Raw genomic sequence first — 18,820 nt, 5'->3', positions numbered from 1 at the left:
AGATTACACCCACTGGACCTCCAGTCGAGTTTAGCGTTGGGTGGGGTTTGTCAAACCCAGTAGTACTACTCAACAATGACTCGCTATTATTCAATATTAAACGGTTCGGTGTGAATGAAGGACTTTAGTTAACGCGTTTGCCACTTAGTCTTTACAAGTGATATATAATCTATATTAACAAAATCTTAAATGCGTTTCGGAGTATGTTATCTCCACCAAGTGAAAAGCGTTTAAAAAGTTTAAAAGGGGAAAGTGAAACTCACTGTTTGCGAAGTATTCCCAAAATAATTCACCAAGATGCGCGTCACAGAAAAACTCTCTCTAGCGTTCTAAAACAACAAAGAGATTTTTCTAAGTGTCGGAATATTATCGAGTCTCTAGACCCGGCACATAATACCTATGCACATAACATGTTTCGTGTTTCGTTTGTGAATCGTGTGTGACTTTAACAAATGTATTTGTGATACGTTACATGTGTAAGCAATTATTTACGTGTCATGTATTCATAAAATTCATCACTAGCAATTACTCCCCGTAAGGGCAATTTGCTCAACACATAATAATTAACTAGCCATTAACTATCCCCAAATTCAAGAGCCTACATAATAATAAGAAGAATGCATCCGAACACCCCTTAACATATACGATTTGGATCAGTGGAGGAACGGACCCCAGATAATACAACGATAGGCGGCCACATCCGTCTGGTACTCGGCTGAACAACCACGTGATTTAGGGTTTATACCACAAAGACGAAACCACCCACATCAACCACCACACCTACCCTGCCGCTACCAAGGATTCCGACGGAACCCGGCAACGACAGACGGTCCTCTCCGACCGGCAAACCACCGCCTAGGGTTCCAAAAATATGGAACCCGGCAATGGTAAAGGCAGCACTCAGGGTTAGATGATGGTCGCGATGGTGACTTCAATGTCTGTACAGAAGATAAATGGGAAAGATAAAGGTAAACAGGATCATGACAGCACAACATAAACAATGAGAGTCAAAAACTAAGTGTATGGCCAAGAATGTGTAATTTGATGAATAGTAATATTGTGAGACTGACAACATATTGATTTTTAATATATATATATATATATATAATTATTATAATTTAATTAGCTGGGACCATTAACAGCTTTTAATGGGAGGCAAACCAGATGGGTGGGTTATGAAAGCGAGAGAGTATTGAAACCAACAACAAAATTAAAAGTTGAAACGATGGCTCCAAGGTTTACCTTCCTCATGATTCCATCCACACTTATATGGTTTTTAGTTTCTAGTTTCTATCCAATACACTTTTTTATGCTAATCTTTTTCAAATGATCAACATAAGTTATAAAAATCATAGGAAATAATAAAATTATAGTTAGCAAATGAATATGAAACGTTACTTATTTATTTGGCTTAGTATAGAGGTAGGATACCAAAAAGACTTAAATACCTCTAAATACCACCCGGGGGTAAGAGGAGACACCCTCATCTAGGGGCGGATTTACGTAGGCGAGACCGGGTTCACGGGAACCCACTAAGTTTCGAATTCTATATAGATCGCCTATATAAAACATGAGAGTGAACCCATATATATTTTATGAGTGAACACATACACAAGGTGGAACTTTGGTCTAGTGGTAAACATGCATGCTTTCTAATCTAAGAACCCAGGTTTGATTCTTGCTTTCAGCGCATCTTTTTATTTTTTTCCTTTCACCGACCCTCTCTACATATCAAATATACATGGAGCAAGCTTATTACAATTATGTAATGAATTAATGTGCAGGTATACAAAATGTAACATATATAATACAATTATTTGTAATAATTTTTTTGTTAATCAGTACTAACAAAGTAACAATTCTTATTAATCGATAATATGTAATCAGAACAAAAAATTTGCTAATTTGTTAGAACCCGTTAAACTTAACCCATTAGAATTGGGTAGTTATTATGTTTTTGTTAAATAAGTTATTAGGTTCCGATCCTAACCCGTAGGCTGATCCCTGAGAACCAATAGTAGGGATAAACCTTATTAACCGATCCGAACCATGGAAACGAACCGAACCGTCAAAACGACCCGAACAGTGAACCCACTGGAAAAAATTACTGGATCCGCCACTGCCCTCATCTGTCACCAGCGGGACATATATATCACCCGCATAACTCAAGACAAAGGAAGAACAACATTATATCCTATAGACTATGTGCGGGAGGATCTAGACACCCTCAGAAGTCATCCGCATGATACTGTTCCCACCCGCAAGGATGGCCAGAAGGCAACGTCATAGGACAGCTGTGAATACCCAACTTCATTCTAGAAGATTTACCAAGATCCTTTCTTGATAAGCACGTGACCCTTCAGCCAATAGAAAAAGGACAGTTGGTCAGGTTGTTACAACCATGCACATGGTCAGGTTTATCTCGTCCTATCATATATAGACACGTGTCCATGTTGTTACAACCATGCACATGAGCCATTAGGTCTCGTGTTTCTTCACTTGGGTGCGGCAATCTATGACACGGCTCATTAAAAGAACGTGAATTAATCATATGGAGATAAACGTCTAGTGATTAGGGTAAAATGGGTTCAAGTAATAAATAGGTTGGCACACTATTGACATGATTAATGATGTGTGTAAACGACATGACATAGTTAACTTATCGTGCTAATTGCTTAATAGGTAAACACGACAGGCTTATGACCTGTTATCAAAATAACATAACAAGCCAATTTATTTTTCACGGGCTTTTGAGTAAAGATAAACGGTCTTCTAGCACCTCTCCCTTCAGTCGAGTGTTTTAGCACATCGCTTTACTAAAGAAATGTTCGGTAGCCTCTTAATGATTCCTTTAAGAGGTGGCTTCTGAATCAGTCAGAGGTAGAGTGTGTTTGGTTCAATCAAAAAACCCCTCTTAATGGTTCATGAAGTATCTTAATGGTTAAGCTTTGGAGACATTTAGAACCTACCTCTTAATCAATCAGTTATCTTAATGATTCAGTATAAGATTGCCAAAGAACCCTAACATTTTTTTATGAAGTACATAGGTTCATTTCTTGGTATAAAATGACGTAGATAGCGCATCAAAGCCCAAACTTCAAAATAGGAAAGCCTATATATATTATTAGCATGATTTGGTTGGTTTGCAATTGGGCCTACTATGGCACTTTGGCACAAGCCCAGCATATAAAATTTCTAAACATTCAATTGTTCATGTCATAAGGTTCATTTCTTGATACAAAATGATCACACTTTTATGTAACATAATGTTTTTACGACGTGTTTAATATAGAACTAATTTTTAATATATAAGTGAAAAAATGATGGAAGGTAATCACATGTAGTAAGAAAAAGAAAGAGACATTTAACAATTGTTATATGAGTATGAGTTTTATTTGGTTCTATAAGTGTGTTGTCTTTATAATGTTATACATTAGCGTCTATCAAGTTTCTTAATTCATCTCCATTAGTTATGCAAATATAGTTCATTTATATGCAAGTTATGATATTAATTATCCTAAAAATGTCCCTCGTTAGCAGGAGCTCGATGTTCACCCTCGTCAATGACGTGTGAAAACTGTACTTGATGGGAAATAAGAATAAGGGTTTTTGCTTAATAAAAACACATACAAAATTCAAATTTAATCATACTTATATAAAATTTAAACAGAACTGCAAAAAAAAAAAAAAGAAGGGAAAAAAAAATAAACTTGGCTGAAATATAAATACTTTAAGCAGATATTTTTATTACACCAAACTATTAAAATACATCATAGTTAAAAGTTTAACATTCTGCAGCTACACAACTACTTCTACACCGGGACTTATAGGCTTATAGCTTCAACATCTTCTTTATCCTCTTCAGTATATAAGTCGATAGAATCCTTGCGTTTTTTCATCTAAACGTCTCTCAAACACTCTTTCAATGAATTGTTGTGCATTCTGAGGTTGAACCAAAGGATTTTTGGTGGGGTGTTCTTCAGCAACAGAAGACCGGATGCGATACCTTATTATAAACAGCCACATTTTGATTAAAATAGGGTATCGAACCAGGTCTTCTGTTTGCCGAAAACCCCACAAACAATCCTATGGTTCAACCTCAGTATGCTCAACAATTAGTTGAACGAGTGTTTGAGAGACGTTTAGATGAAGAACATGAGGATTTTATAGACACGCACATATATATAGTGAAGTCGATGAAACAGATGTTAAAGCTTTAATTCCAAGTGTAGAAGTAGGTCTGGAAAGTGTTTAATCGGTTTAGCAACGGGTCATACGAATTTATAGATGTGACAGTCATATTTGGTTTTCAGGTTTTGCTTGTGAAGTATCTTTCCAACATCCAATCAAAATTTACTTTAGTAGCTAGGTGTTGTCACACTAGTATACATGCATTCATTTATTGTTATATGTATAGTCTTTATTGTAGTTTTTTTTTAACGACGAACTAAGTAACGCCGGATATTCTGTACGCGTCTCTCATTGGTTAAAGGTAGCCCGAGCCGACCACTAGTCCGGACGGACGGAGCCCCTAGCGGTCCACTTATTGAGGGATTCACTGGATAAAACCCAGCCCCCACGCCCGCCAAATGGCACGACAGCGAGGAGCCGGTAAAACCGGGTGAGATCAGGACTCGAACCCTGGCAAACCAGGGTCATCCCTCATATCTCCCATATAAATTGGTGATAGTGAGGTTTGAACCCCCCACCTCCCACTTGTAAAGTGAATGCTCTACCATTGAGCCACAACCAATTTATTTTAGTGTAGTTTAATGGTCTTTCTTTTCTTCTTGGAAGAAAATACGAAAAACTAATATTTCATATATTTTTCTTCGAATGAAATAAGTAGCAAGAGAAATATGTTATTGAGGTTTAGTGCGAGACTGCTTCCGGTGAGACCCCCGGCTCGATAGTAGTCTTGCATCAAGCCTTGGACATAAGGCGCGCACATAACACTCAACCATCTGGACGCCGGCCGATTGGTGCATGTACCCTTGTTTTTCAGCTATCAACGCCACCACATGATGTCTGATTAACCTTCCGACATTTTTAACGTTATTTTCACGAGATTAGTAAAATAATGTCAAAATTAGTGAAATTTCACTTTTGCCCACCCAAGGTTCACACATATATACATTATATGCGTGCACCGCAAGCAGGGCGTATAGGAACAAAAGAATGTTTTGAGATAATCTAATTTTGTGAATTCTTGATTACTTTTTTTAAATAAATATTTTTTATTGCACCAAACTATTAAAAAATATATTATAGGGAACATTGTGCAGCTACACAACCAATGCATGTCTGCATCAGTTTTGTACTTAAGTTATGGGTTGAAATTTCAAGACAGTGAAACTATTATGTTTACAGTTTATTACATGTAATTCCCAATTTTGAAATTTTGATGCAAAATATTTGGCTGATAATGGCGAATTATCTTCTTGTTTTGTCGATTCCGCAGATAAGCATCATATGGTGCTACAACCCAGACTTCATATTGTGCAAGTAGTTTCCAACATTGCATGAATATGAATGACCAACACTGGTATAGACAAACAGATTGAGACACTACTCAACTCAAGAGAATGAGACGCGCACATCATACATGTGTGTTTTAAGTGTTCTACTCGAAAACCTAATGCTTCGGAAGAGTTAACGCCTACGAGAACTTGACCAATTTTTTTTGGAATTTTGATCACACTTATAGAGGATAAAAATCGATAATACAGAATCCGAATTTAACAGTTATAAGTATAATTAGTTTGTACCATGCTACATTGTATATCACATTTTATAACCTCTTGAAGGCCACATACCAATCACAAATTGCAATTTACATGACCATGTTGGTTAATTAAGAAGGATACAACCATTGTCCCGTGAGTTTTTCAGTAACATATTCTCATGATTTAAAAAATTATGTTGTCAATAACCTTTAGAAGAGAGCCAAAAAGCCCGAAACTTTATAACTATAAAAATTATGTTTTTATCTACACTAATGGTAACAATCATATAGAATCTGGTTTTTAGAAAATAAACCGAGCATTATTGTTTTTCTATCTAAATCATTATAAATTATTGCATTTTGTTTAATATCGGATCTCCAGTTGATAACTAATACTTTGCTCTATATATTCGAAGAAACATTAAAAGTGAGTAAAACTAATGACAATGTAGAAACAAACAAACGTAATAAGTAAAATCCTTTTAATAGCAAACTAAAGCGTAGGGCACATATGTGAGTAATTAATAGTTTATTTAAGCATAGAACATACAGGTAACTATTTATTAAAACATAAAACATATCTATTTAGAAAAAAGGTTTTGTTATAGTTATATGTAAAAAGTAATAACTTATTTAGTACAACAAAAATCTTTTTCTTAGTATGTTTATGGTAATGAGATAAAAACTTACCTTCCGAGTCAAAACGGTGATTTTATTCTGCCAACTTTACGCAAGAAGGTTTCGATTCTTGTGACGGAGCAACTACTGTCAAGTGGCATAAAGGGAGACATTTCCTCCGAGGACGCGTAGAGGACCCAAGAACCTGGGGTTATGCCTTCGGGGAAACTCTCTTGGGGTTCAAAACTGGGGTCAACCGCAAGCCGATCTGCAACCACCTAGTCATACCAAGGATAGTCACCGTTCTAAAAGAACACTAATTTATATTATATTCTTCTAAAAGTTGATTTTGTTAGAAGAATACACATTCCACTAACATATTATTCACACACAACCGAAAAAAGTTATGCGAAACAATATGTGAAAAAGTTACACTCCCGTATGATACGTGAAAAATGTTATACGTGACCGCTTTTTAAACCGGTTTAAATTTCCGGAAAAGGTGAACCGGGTTTAGTGGTCATAGGAAATATCGTGGTTTGGTTGTTGACTAGAACTAGAATGAAGAACCCGCCAACGCAAGCGTCTATATATTATTATCAGCAGCACTAAAATAAAATAATAATAATAATAATAATAATATTTATTTACGAATCGAATCTTCTTTCACTCTCTTTCTTCAATTTCGTAAGATCTGGATTCAATTGGATTGGTGATTTGCTGCAACTAATTTAGCGATCCGTTCAAAGTTATAATATTATTAGGGTTTGAATTCTATAGATATGGCGAAAAATCAAGGTGCTAGTAGTGGTGGTGGTGGCGGCTTCTTTTCCTCGATCGCTTCAAGTTTCTCAAGTTTTAAGAATCAAGTTAACGGGTATTCTGTTGCCCTAATTCATCATCTGCTTTCATTGATTGATTGATTGATTAAGTTTTTAGGTTTAATTAGGGTTTAGATTTTGTTTATGATTGATATTTTAGCTTTTGATTGTGATATCAGGAGTTAAATTGTATCATTTTTGTTGCTAATTTATTAACTGAAACCTATTTAGATAGCTTTTGATGATAACATACATACTTCACATTTATTGAAAGTCTCAACACTCTTGTGGTCAGATTATTGAAATTCTGTATTTAGATGAGTTAAAACTGCTTCATTTCTGTTGTTTTGGTGTTCAAACTTCCTCTTGTTAGTGGCTTTGGTTGCCAAAGTTAATGATTTTCCATTTAGCCATCGTATAGTTCAATCTAACCTATTCGGCAGCTGTGTTTTGACTTTATGTATGATTCTACTGGTAGTAGTTTAGTTCCTGTTTTTTGCTGTCACAAGTCACATAAGTTTATAATATGCATGGCCGGCTCTAGGGGGGGTCAACTAAAGCCAAAGCTATAGGCCTCCAACATAGGCCAAAGTTAGACCATCAAATGATCAACATGATCCTTAGGTTATTTGAAAAAACAAACATATTCACGATTAGTTGTTTTTCCTTGTGACGAAAAAATTCAGCAAAGGCCCCAAATTCTCGTTTCGTTTTAGACCTCCAAAAGGGTGGGGCCGGCCCTGATAATATTCTGGCAACTGGTTCTGTTTATATGTATGACTGCTTGTATAGCTGTATAATGTTCAGTTTGCATTTCTATATAGATGTTAGTAATACTTGATAATTTGAAATTTTGTATTGTTAACTATAAAGAGGGCACATCTCCAGAATTGCTATACTTTTGGTTTATTTTTCATTTTTTTTCATATATCCACGGTTTCATATTAAGTATTTTCTTTTCTAGCTTGCTTGGGTATGAGGGGCTTGAAGTCATCAATCCCGAGGGAGGCACGGATGATGCTGAGGTTGAAGCACAAAGAGGCAGATGGAAGCAAGAGGTGAAGTATATTGGTTCTCTCATATATTTTATAAGCTCATTGTTTAATATGCTATTATATTTTTTGCAGGAGCGTGACAGTTACTGGAGGTCAATGCAGAAGTATGTGGGAGCTGATATCACATCAATGGTGACTCTGCCCGTCCTCATATTTGAGCCCATGACAATGCTGCAAAAAATGGCAGAGGTTTGTTTAACTTCACCAATATTCTTGCTGTATGTCGCTTGGTTAACTGTTTATGTTAAGACATCGTTATTTATTATTTTTTTTGTAGTTGATGGAGTATTCCCATCTTTTGGAGCTAGCAGATGAATGTGAGGATCCATACATGCGATTAGTATATACAGGTCTATCATTCTATCATCCATATCATGCATATATATTTGCAAAAATCATGAAATATTTGAAGTTAATGGTTGTTATAATGTTACAGCATCCTGGTTTATATCAGTATATTATGCTCTGCAACGAACCTGGAAGCCATTCAATCCAATTCTTGGTGAAACCTATGAAATGGTTAATCATTGTGGCATTACATTTATTGCAGAACAGGTAAAACTTACACTTATATATTCATATAATGTCAAGAAGTGCTAATAGTTGAATTTTAATATTAATCAGGTGAGTCATCACCCTCCCATAAGTGCTGCACATGCTGAAAACGAGCATTTTGTGTACGATATAACTTCAAAGGTGAAAACCAAGTTTCTTGGTAACTCTCTTGATGTTTATCCTCTCGGAAGGTAACATGATCTTGTCAATTTAGTGTTTTAACTGTTTTGACGTTTGACTTTGTTTTCATATTGTTTTATCATGATGACTTCAGAACTCGTTTGAAACTAAAAAAAGACGGGGTGATTCTAGAATTAGTGCCTCCACCTACAAAAGTCAACAATTTGATATTTGGAAGAACATGGATTGACTCACCAGGGGAGATGGTGTTGACCAATTTGACCACTGGAGACAAAGTTGTCTTGTACTTTCAACCCTGTGGTTGGTTTGGGTGGGTACCTTAACATTTTACTGTCTTTTCTTATTATAATAAAAAAGTTAACATATTTAAGAGTAAACTGCACAAGTGGTCAGATCATAGGGATAATTTGTTCAATTTTCTCTATATTTAATATCAAAATGATATCTTTTTGCAGTGCGGGTCGTTATGAGGTGGACGGTTATGTATATAACTCTGAGGAAGAACCGAAAATATTAATGACAGGAAAGTGGAACAAGTGTATGAGTTATCAACCTTGTGATTTGGAAGGTGAACCACTTCCAAATACTGAACTTAAAGAAGTAAGCTTTACCATCAATAAACAGAAAGATTTTTATAATATTATATTTTTTGGATTAGCAGTCGTGCTAATTTTTTTGTGAAATTTGAAGGTTTGGAGAGTTGCTGAGGCACCTGCAGATGACAAATTTCAGTATACACATTTTGCACATAAAGTGAACAGTTTTACAACCGCACCAAAGAAATTATTGCCATCGGATTCTCGCTTACGACCCGATAGATATGCACTTGAGGCGGGTGACTTGTCTAAAGCTGGTTCAGAAAAGAGCATGTGTGTACCTCTCTCTCTCTCTCTCACACACACACACACACACATACATAATAAACTAAATAGTATATTGATTGATTGATAACGTATAGGGTATTGACTATGTGTTACCATAATTCAAGGTAGGTGCATGAGTTAGTTTGGATCGTTTTGGCTCAAACCGAATAACATGGCAAATATTTAGTTTTTGTGTTTTAGAAACCGTTCTTTTTCGTTTTTCAGTTTTCAGTCTTCAAATTGGTTTGGCTCAGTCTCGGACCTAAATTGTATTTATTAATTAATGATCAATAGATTGTTACACATTTGGAACTAACGATATTGGGTTACATCACTTATTAATTTTTTATAAATGCCTTGAAATCTGTTTCTTCGGTTCGGTTTAGTTCAGTCAGTTTGGTTTTTGGTTGATATTAAAACCGAAACGACAAACCAATTTGAAAAAAAAAACAGTTTCTATAAAACTTAAAACCAAGTCATCAGTTCTTTTGTTGGGGTTGGCTATTTTGGTTCAGTTACGTCTATTATTCCGATTACGGTTTGGTTATTTTGGGTTCGTTCGCACCCTAATTTAAGTATAATAATAATAGTAATAATAATATCCTAACGCAATAATAGTAATTCAATGTGGCAGACGGTTAATGCTTTGCTCATTGCCTTTTCTTATCAGATTGCTTCCTTTTCATGTATACATGATTACATGTTTATCGTATTGATTGATTTTAAATGGTTTAAAATATAAAATAAAAAGGTAGTTAAAAATGAACAATTCAAAAACGGCTGAAAGTTGCTCGGTGTATATTTATTGCTTAAAACCTCATATTGACAAATTACAAGCTAATCGTCTAACTGACCCGACCCAATAACACAAGTTTTATTTTTTTCACCAGTCCAGCCTATTTTGCCAATGATGTGTTTAAAAATTAAACATAATGTTGTTTTTTAACAGTCTTGAAGAGAAACAGAGGGCGGAGAAACGGATGCGAGAGTCCAAAGGTCAAGAATTTGTCCCAAAATGGTTTGACCAAACTGACCAAATTGCCCCTACACCGTGGGGTGATTTGGAGATTTACGAGTACAACGGGAAGTATACTGAACACCGAGCTGCTGTTGATAGCTCTGGCACGGTCGAAGAAGTTAACATCAACACAACAGAATTCAACCCGTGGCAATTTGGAAATGTTGCTGAAAGCAGTTGAAGGATGTTGATTTATATATTACTTATGTTTGTTTGCCACATGTTTGTTACTTCTAGTTTGACTTTTACATTAGTGTTTGTATGATTAGATTCTTTTTGTTTGGTCTTGATTGGAATCATACTTTATAAGTTGGGATTTTTGGTTATTATATCTGGTTTCGTGACTTAGTTACGTCATCTTGTTCGATTTAGTTACTGCATGGATGGTGAAGAGGAGTTTTTTAAAAGATGGTGGTTGGATAAAGAAATTACTATGCTGTGTATCAAGTTAAACATATGTACTTGATGTATGATAAAAAGATGGAAGAGAAACTTAAAAGGCTCCTATTGTATCATGTTGCACATCTAGACTCTTTTTGAGTGCACACGAGAAATATAAGGTACTATTCAAGAAGGCTACACATACATGATAATGGTCGTTTAGAGCGTCCACAACAGTAATGGCTTCTCAAAACCAGCCATGTCATTCACCACTTCTACACATTCTCACTTGAACGACCAACAAAAGTACATATATGCCCGAAGGCACCCCAAAACATTTCACCACGACAAAGAAGGAAAACCCGCACGCACAGTTACTAATCCACAAAATACCCTAACCTCTTCCGTCAACTCATGCTAAACTTATTGAGGTCGAAAAGATCTTTTCACTGACATCAGTTTGACCTACCTAATAAAATAACTAGACGACCTACAACCCACATGTTGACCAGCCCAGTTGTATCATCATTTGAGGAATGGAGAAGCTGAAGATGTTGGTGGTTCAGGAGCCTACTGTTGCTGCCTCCTGTCTCATCGGTGGCTTCGGTCAGTACTCTACTCTACTCTACTCCATTTCACAAACCCTAATTCAATCCACCACCTATCATCGAATTGGAGGATGTTGATTTCAACAACTTCAGCTTTGCAATTACAAACATTGAAGTAAATTATTAGGTCTTCATAACATGATCTTCTTATAAACCTAATTAATGTCAGTAAATTGTCAACATAATCCAATGCTTACTATGTGATGAGTTTCAGGGCTGTTTCTTCCTGCATTTGTGAGGGATTCCTTTCAATCATGATATTCTTTAATTGTCTTATTTCTTTTTTTTTCATACTTACTTATATTATGGATTATTATTGCAGCAGGTGGTTGCAGATAAAAAGGAATGAATGATATAACTTTACCCTTTGGTTTCTAACAAAGAAACTGAGTGAGATCTCTCTGTTATTTAATAAGGATTGTTGTTGCAATTTCTACATCCATGCTTCATTAGATCTGGCTGGTTTAATAAGATTTTACTGTAAACTGTAACTTTTTACTTCTTCAACAAAATGTTCCATTTGTTTCTGTTTGAAAGCAAATAATATGTTATGGTAACTAAATGGCTCAAAACATGTTATTAATTAAGGGTAATAAACAGCACCAAATTCTTAACTTCATCAATCGGTTGCATAAATTAAGGTCAAAAGTATATAAGTTATGGGAACAAAATTGTAATGTAACAACATAAACATTCATTTAGCATTTCCATTATCTTTAACAACCCATTGACTATTATTATTAACTTGACCTCTTGAATTTCTTCCTCTGTACTTGTTTCTTGGAGTCGAGCCTCTATGATTACTGCTACCCGGTTTAGACAAACCATCACTCATTTTGGATTCGGCTGCTTTTTCACTCTTGATCGCTTCTTTATCTGAGGCAGTGGTGGTGGCGGCAGGTTTGTTTCTTGGTCTCGAGCCTCTACAATTACTGCTACTCGGCTTAGAAACACCACCACTCGTTTTAGATTCGGCAGCCTGTTCACTCTCGGTGACTTCTTTACCTGAGGTGGCACTGGTGACGTCTGGTGGGCGAGGAAGAAACATTCCGGGCATCAAAACTTCACTCTTTTTTGGCTCAATCAAACCATTGTTCTCCTGTTGCACCTTCAGAATGGCCTCAAATTTCTTCCGTCTTATGTTTTCTGAATCCGTGTTAAGAAGCGTATCATTTTCTGTATCTTCGGCTTTCTCAATATTCTGAGCATGAAATTCATGACAAATGATTAATCACAAATTATAATAAATTGTCGACAAATGATATCAAACTTTAGGTAGAAAATTATGAAAAGCTTGTAAACATCCAAGTAACAGAAGTTTTATTATCTCATGATATGGCAAACATACCAACTGAGAATAAGCTCCCACTAAGTCGAGCACATGCTCAATGTCTTTAGCATGGAACACCTTACGACACACGGGGCAAGTACCCATCGCGCCTTCAGTGTTTCTGTTTTTGTCTGTTTAATAATAATGTTTAAACAATTAGCCAGATTTCTATATTAAACTCAATATATTGTAGATATAAGTTATAGCATTATCACCTGATTGAGTTTTAGTCACATGATCGGTTTCTTTATGCGTCTGGAGCCAATTCCACCACCTAATTATGCATTCACTGCATTCAAGTTAACAATGTAAGTGCAACTGTGCAAGAACACGAGTGTTACTTGTTACACAAAAAACAAAGATAATTAATTACCAATGGAAACACGACATTAATTTCATAAATGGTTGAGCATTATCCGATGCACCCTCTTCAACCAAAGGAGATAAACACAGAGGACAGTCTCCATCCGGATGGTTCATGCTAGTGAGCTTCTCCACCGCTTCCTAGTAAAACAAATTAGTAGATACTAATCTTATTATTAAAACTTGAAAGAACAAAAGCGTGTGTTAACACTATCTCCTGTAACCCGTTGTATTACAGCTTATTATCTGAAAACCCACAATCAGTTCAAAAACGCACAACCAGTCATCCCTTATTAACAAAACAGATTACAAATACTCAAGGGTAAATTACAATTTCCATACTTTATGTATAGGGTAACTTGCAGATCGTGTCGTTTAACTTCACCAAAACATCCCTGAAGTTCATATGTTGTCACACTTTTCGTCCCTGATATTAACCTTTTCTGCTAGTTTTTAAAAAATGACCATTTTGACCTTTATGTAAAGGGTAGCTTGCATATTGTATTCTCCACTCCTCCCAACTTCAATAAGTACAAAACAAACATCCCAAAAGTTCATATGCTGTCACACTTTTCATCGTTTTCACTAATTGATGCTAACCATTTCGGTTAGTTTAAAAAATGATTATTTTCTCGTTACAGCTAAAGGACGGCGTGTGTAGTTTTTCAAAAATATTAATTCTAATGGCAAAATTGTCATTTTTCACAAGAACTTTAACAATTATTAGTCCTTTAGCTGTTAGAAAAAAATTATCATGTTTAAAAAACTAACAAAAAAACTATTACCAGCCGGTGTAAAGAACAAAAGGTGTGACAGTATATGGGCTTCAGGAACGTTTTTTTGCAGTTATTGAAGTTAAAAGACACGATATGCAAATTACAATATCCATAAAGAACAAAATCTGTAATTTACCCGATATTTAAGTTGGGTCGAGTTGATAATTACCACACAAAGTGCTACAAGCATCAAACTTGAAGAGAGTTCACGGGCCTTGTTATAGATACTGGTTATGAGTTGCTTTTGTCTTTGTTCATCTAGACCCTTGGAATCTATAATCATAATGTCAGGCGGTTCATCAGGATACTGCAACAAAAAGTAGAAAGTTGTTACTGTAAAAACTTGTACAAAAAGATTTACAATATCAAAAAGTTAACCCATTGACCCGTACAGAGGCGCATAAAACGAATTTAGACAATCCGCAAACGTAAGGTTATTAAGAAATACCTTGGAACTTGCTCTTATCCCTATAACTGCTTCCACAAACTGTATAGAGAAACATAATCAGTTTTTGAGATCTTATAACTGTCGGAACCGATTGATTCATATATTTGTGCAAGTGACAGCAGATAATCAAAATTGGATGATAAAATGTTGGAAAATAAACAATGACATCATTCTAGCTGGAATAATTTAATTGAAGATTTACATTAATATTATGTCACTAACAATATTATTGTTATTATCCTAAGTTTAATTAATATGGCAGTTAGGAATTAGTTAAACTGCCAGGTTTGTTAAGGTTGTTTGTAACTGTGTTACAGCTAATTAACTGTCAAAACAATGGTTATAAACACCCTGATATGTTATCTATACAACGTGGGATTAGTTTGTTTCATCCTATTTTCTCTCTAATAATTCTGCACTATACATATAAACTGCTGAATCCTAAACCCTACTTCTATCATAAAATACAGTAACTAACAGGAAACCAATTCAAATTTTATCATATTTTGTTCTTATGTAGGGTTTAAATTTGCGCATGAACCCGAAAAAAACAAACTGTTTGGTTTTATGATTTTGTAAAGGCCGAACTCACAGTTTGGTTTTGGTTTTGCATGTAATAAAAACCGTAAAAAACAAACAGAACCAAATTTACGGATTTTCATTTTTTAGTTAATTATTTTAAGTAACTAATAAAAATTATAGAAATATATAACTCACAAATTTCAACCTGAATGCATAATGATCAATTAGTTGTTATTAATCAACAAAATGATTTAGGCCAAATTTTTGTTTTTTGTCTCAAAAGTTTCAAGCTCAAATGGCAAAACCGAAGCGAAACCGAACAATTTTCAAAAAGTAAAAAACGAAAGGTTCTGTTTTGGCCGAACCAACCCCACCCCCAGGACCCAAACCGAAAATTGCACGTCCATCCTGTATGCAAGGATTTGTAGGTAAAATCAGCAACCCAGCCAATTCCCCTAATTCATCATCATCATCATCATCATCGTACTCAGTATATCCCACCAATAGCAAAGCTATGTTAGGGTCTGAGGAGGGTAAGATGTAGACAGCCTTACCTCTACCCCATAGGGATAGAGAGGCTGCTTCCGGTGAGACCCCCGGCTCGATAGTAGTTTTGCATCAAGCCTTGGACATAAAGCACATAGCACTCAATCATCGGGATACCGGCTGATTGGTGCATGTACCCTCGTCTTTCGGCTATCAACGCCACCACATGATGCCTGATTAACCTTCCGCCACTTTTAACGTTATTTTCACGAGATTAGTAAAATAACGTCAAAATTAGTGCAATTTCACTTTTGCCCACCCGAGGGTTTACACATATATACATAATATGCGCACCTCAATTAGTCCAATTCCCCTAATTGAAGGTACCAAAACCCTAAAGCAGTATCCTCAGTTACTGAAAAGTAATGAATAAATAATAAGCCTAGTGTGCAACAACTGAGTTAAACAAGAACAACCACCTGTTGAGAGGAAACATCGGCGGTTCTGGGTTTAATAAGAAGGTTGAGATGAGGAGGGTATTGCTGGATAACAACAAGACACTCATCGCCGTAAACAGTCTCTGCAGCCTCCACTTCCATCAACACCTCCTCCTCATTCTCTTCCGTCATTGAGATTGATTGATTGATTGATTCTTCAACCCCGGATCATTGGGGCTTTGGCGGTCAGACTATTATTATTATTATTATTATTATCAAATATCAATTCAACCTCTCTGCTTGCTTGCTTGGTCGGTCGGTTATTTTACCGTGGTTGCTGACTTGTATTCTTACTAGTTTTAGAGCCCGTGCAACACACGGGATAGAAATAAATAACTAAGTTACAAATAAAGCAATACATAATCTATATAGAAAATTGTATAACATCTATGCTTGTATCATTATACATAAATTGATTTTATTTATATCACAAAATGATTTTTTCAAAAGAAAAATGAACTTAATAAAAAATAATGCACGTACAAAAACCTACCCAAGAATACTCCATCTACTAAAAATTATTTTTAGTATCATATATTTATAATTGAAATAAATTTGGTTATGAACCAATTTTGAAGAATACTTTTCATATAATAATAGTTTTGAGCTACACCACAAAAAAGATTTTGATAAGTTTGAGGGGCTTTTCGACTTTGCCAATTTACAAAAAAGTAGCAGGTTAACCCGTTCGATTTTGTGAATATTTTGCTTTACTTGAGCATAATTTGTACTACATGCTTCACATACAACATTCTTATCACTATTCAAGGAAAAGTCAATGTTGACACAAATGTTTTTAATTTGATTAAAGTTATAAGCATTGATAGCCCTGAAACTCTAGAAGTGGCATGTCAAAAGTGTTTATCACTTTTTCTTAAATTTTAATAGTCATGGAGAAAATATTCAATGTGCAAAATCCCGAATCTTTTGACTGTTTCCAAAAATGTCCTTAAAAATAAATTCGAAACTCAATCACATTTAAAATTCTAAGTTTTATTTTTTTACATTTTCAAATCAAAACTTTGAACCTGTAACAGGTTTGACGCTAAATCTATTTGCATTCTCAATTTCTTTAAAATATTCAGATTACCCTTTTTTTACCCGTAACAAATTTGAGCCAAATGTATTTAATTTGTACCAAACGATCTATTTACCAACTTTTAACCCATAACAATCAAATTTAAGTTTACAGTATTTAATAATATACATAGTATAATATGTTAATGATAACATTTAAAATTATTTTATTTTCAATATTTAACAAACATTGTTTGTTGTTTATTTTTGGATTTCACCAAGTGTGTTGTGAAATATATTTTAACAATGTATAGTAGTATAATATGTAAATATTTATTTTATAAAAGTGTATATATATAATATAAATAGAGTTTAGGGAAAAGTGAATAATTTAATCATATTATAGATATAATATAAATAGAGTGTAAAAGGAAAGTGAATATTTATTGATCTATGACATATATTAGTTTTTGAGGGAAAAAATTGTGAGGATTAACTAAGAACTGACACGTGTCTACAGTTATTTTACTTTATTAGAATATGTAGATATCTAACGACCGAGTTTGCGTTAATGTCTGGTTTTCTTTACTTTGTTGTAATTTGGTGTTGATGAATATATTTCTTTTGTTTAGTTTGTAGCGTGTCGTCGTTTCTGTAACGAACTTAACAGATAAAATGAGATATGTTTCGGAATACCTATTGAGATCAATGTGTATCAACAATTTGAGATGCTATTTGTGGGCTTTAGTGTTTAAATCACCATAGTTGTTTTATATTTGTCGAATAGTTTATAAAAGGTTTATAAAAGGTTTATATAAATAGTTAGTTTTCTATAATTTTAAAAATCTTTAACAAATTTTTCATGAGGATTGGTGTTAGATTTTCATGGGGTCGATTTCCAAATTCCATACGGGCCTATGTCAAATTTTTCCAAATTCCAAAACTGAGCCGGGTCTGATTGTTAATGTAATCGAAAATGAAACTCGTAAGGGAAAACCTCGATCATAAGACGAAAGGCATGATCGTCAAAGAAGTGCAATGAGAACAATTATATTGTTTTAATCCAAGTTTTGTGTTCCTGAGTTCATTTAACGAAATAAATGGAAGGAAATAAATCCTTTCCCTTTTTATTAGGGCTGGCATATCGTGTATACCCGTACACGATAAAACACGAACACGAAATGTGTATACCTATACACGACAAGAAAACTTATTGTGTGCATGTATCCTAAACACGAACCTGTTACTACCTGGTATACATGGTAATACACTATAATAGCTGGTTAGAAACACATATTTGACACCATGTTTAGTGTAACAAAAGTCGAAGAGAGAATATTCGTGAGTGGTGACGGCTGAGAAACAGAAAGTGAGAATGTTTTAGGAATTTAGGATATGATAACTTATAATTACATTTCCTTCTCTCTCTTCCTTCCCTTTTCTTTCAATTCCTTCCAAATCAAAAGGAAACAATTCTATCACATTTTACTCTTTAAAACCCACCACTTTTCTTTCCGTCCCTTAAATGAAACTCGGGAGCATATCTATGACATTCGTCATTTTCGGTTTAACTTGTATTTGTTTTTGTATCAAAAA

At 34.8% G+C, this 18,820-nt stretch overlaps 2 protein-coding genes across 2 annotated transcripts in view; one reads left to right on the top strand and one right to left on the bottom strand.

The window, feature by feature from the left end:
* Positions 1 to 11,142, top strand: part of LOC143619340 (oxysterol-binding protein-related protein 3A-like) — a 216,926-nt gene extending 205,784 nt beyond the window's left edge. Inside the window, exons 2-11 of the mRNA XM_077091289.1 lie at positions 7,124 to 7,220; positions 8,129 to 8,222; positions 8,292 to 8,408; positions 8,497 to 8,569; positions 8,656 to 8,774; positions 8,844 to 8,965; positions 9,049 to 9,225; positions 9,371 to 9,515; positions 9,606 to 9,784; positions 10,728 to 11,142. Coding sequence (XP_076947404.1) covers positions 7,126 to 7,220; positions 8,129 to 8,222; positions 8,292 to 8,408; positions 8,497 to 8,569; positions 8,656 to 8,774; positions 8,844 to 8,965; positions 9,049 to 9,225; positions 9,371 to 9,515; positions 9,606 to 9,784; positions 10,728 to 10,977 — 1,371 coding nt within the window. The 5' untranslated portion in view covers positions 7,124 to 7,125 and the 3' untranslated portion in view covers positions 10,978 to 11,142. The remainder of the gene's footprint in view (positions 1 to 7,123; positions 7,221 to 8,128; positions 8,223 to 8,291; positions 8,409 to 8,496; positions 8,570 to 8,655; positions 8,775 to 8,843; positions 8,966 to 9,048; positions 9,226 to 9,370; positions 9,516 to 9,605; positions 9,785 to 10,727) is intronic.
* A 1,156-nt stretch (positions 11,143 to 12,298) lies between these two features.
* LOC143619260 (uncharacterized) lies at positions 12,299 to 16,383 on the bottom strand. The gene is given in 7 exon segments (XM_077091226.1): positions 12,299 to 12,986; positions 13,134 to 13,283; positions 13,350 to 13,404; positions 13,489 to 13,619; positions 14,424 to 14,561; positions 14,703 to 14,741; positions 16,190 to 16,383. Coding segments are annotated over 7 exon segments (1,170 nt in total). The 5' UTR covers positions 16,340 to 16,383; the 3' UTR covers positions 12,299 to 12,479.
* Between the last annotated feature and the right edge of the window lie 2,437 nt (positions 16,384 to 18,820).

The sequence above is a fragment of the Bidens hawaiensis genome, unplaced genomic scaffold (assembly GCF_021521415.1).
Source record: "Bidens hawaiensis isolate Kalapana, Puna unplaced genomic scaffold, B.hawaiensis_p1.1 tig00002423_1, whole genome shotgun sequence".
Classification (NCBI taxonomy): Eukaryota; Viridiplantae; Streptophyta; class Magnoliopsida; order Asterales; family Asteraceae; genus Bidens; species Bidens hawaiensis.
The sequence above is the reverse complement of the archived record's forward strand: the minus strand, read 5'-3'. Positions and strand labels throughout refer to the sequence as shown.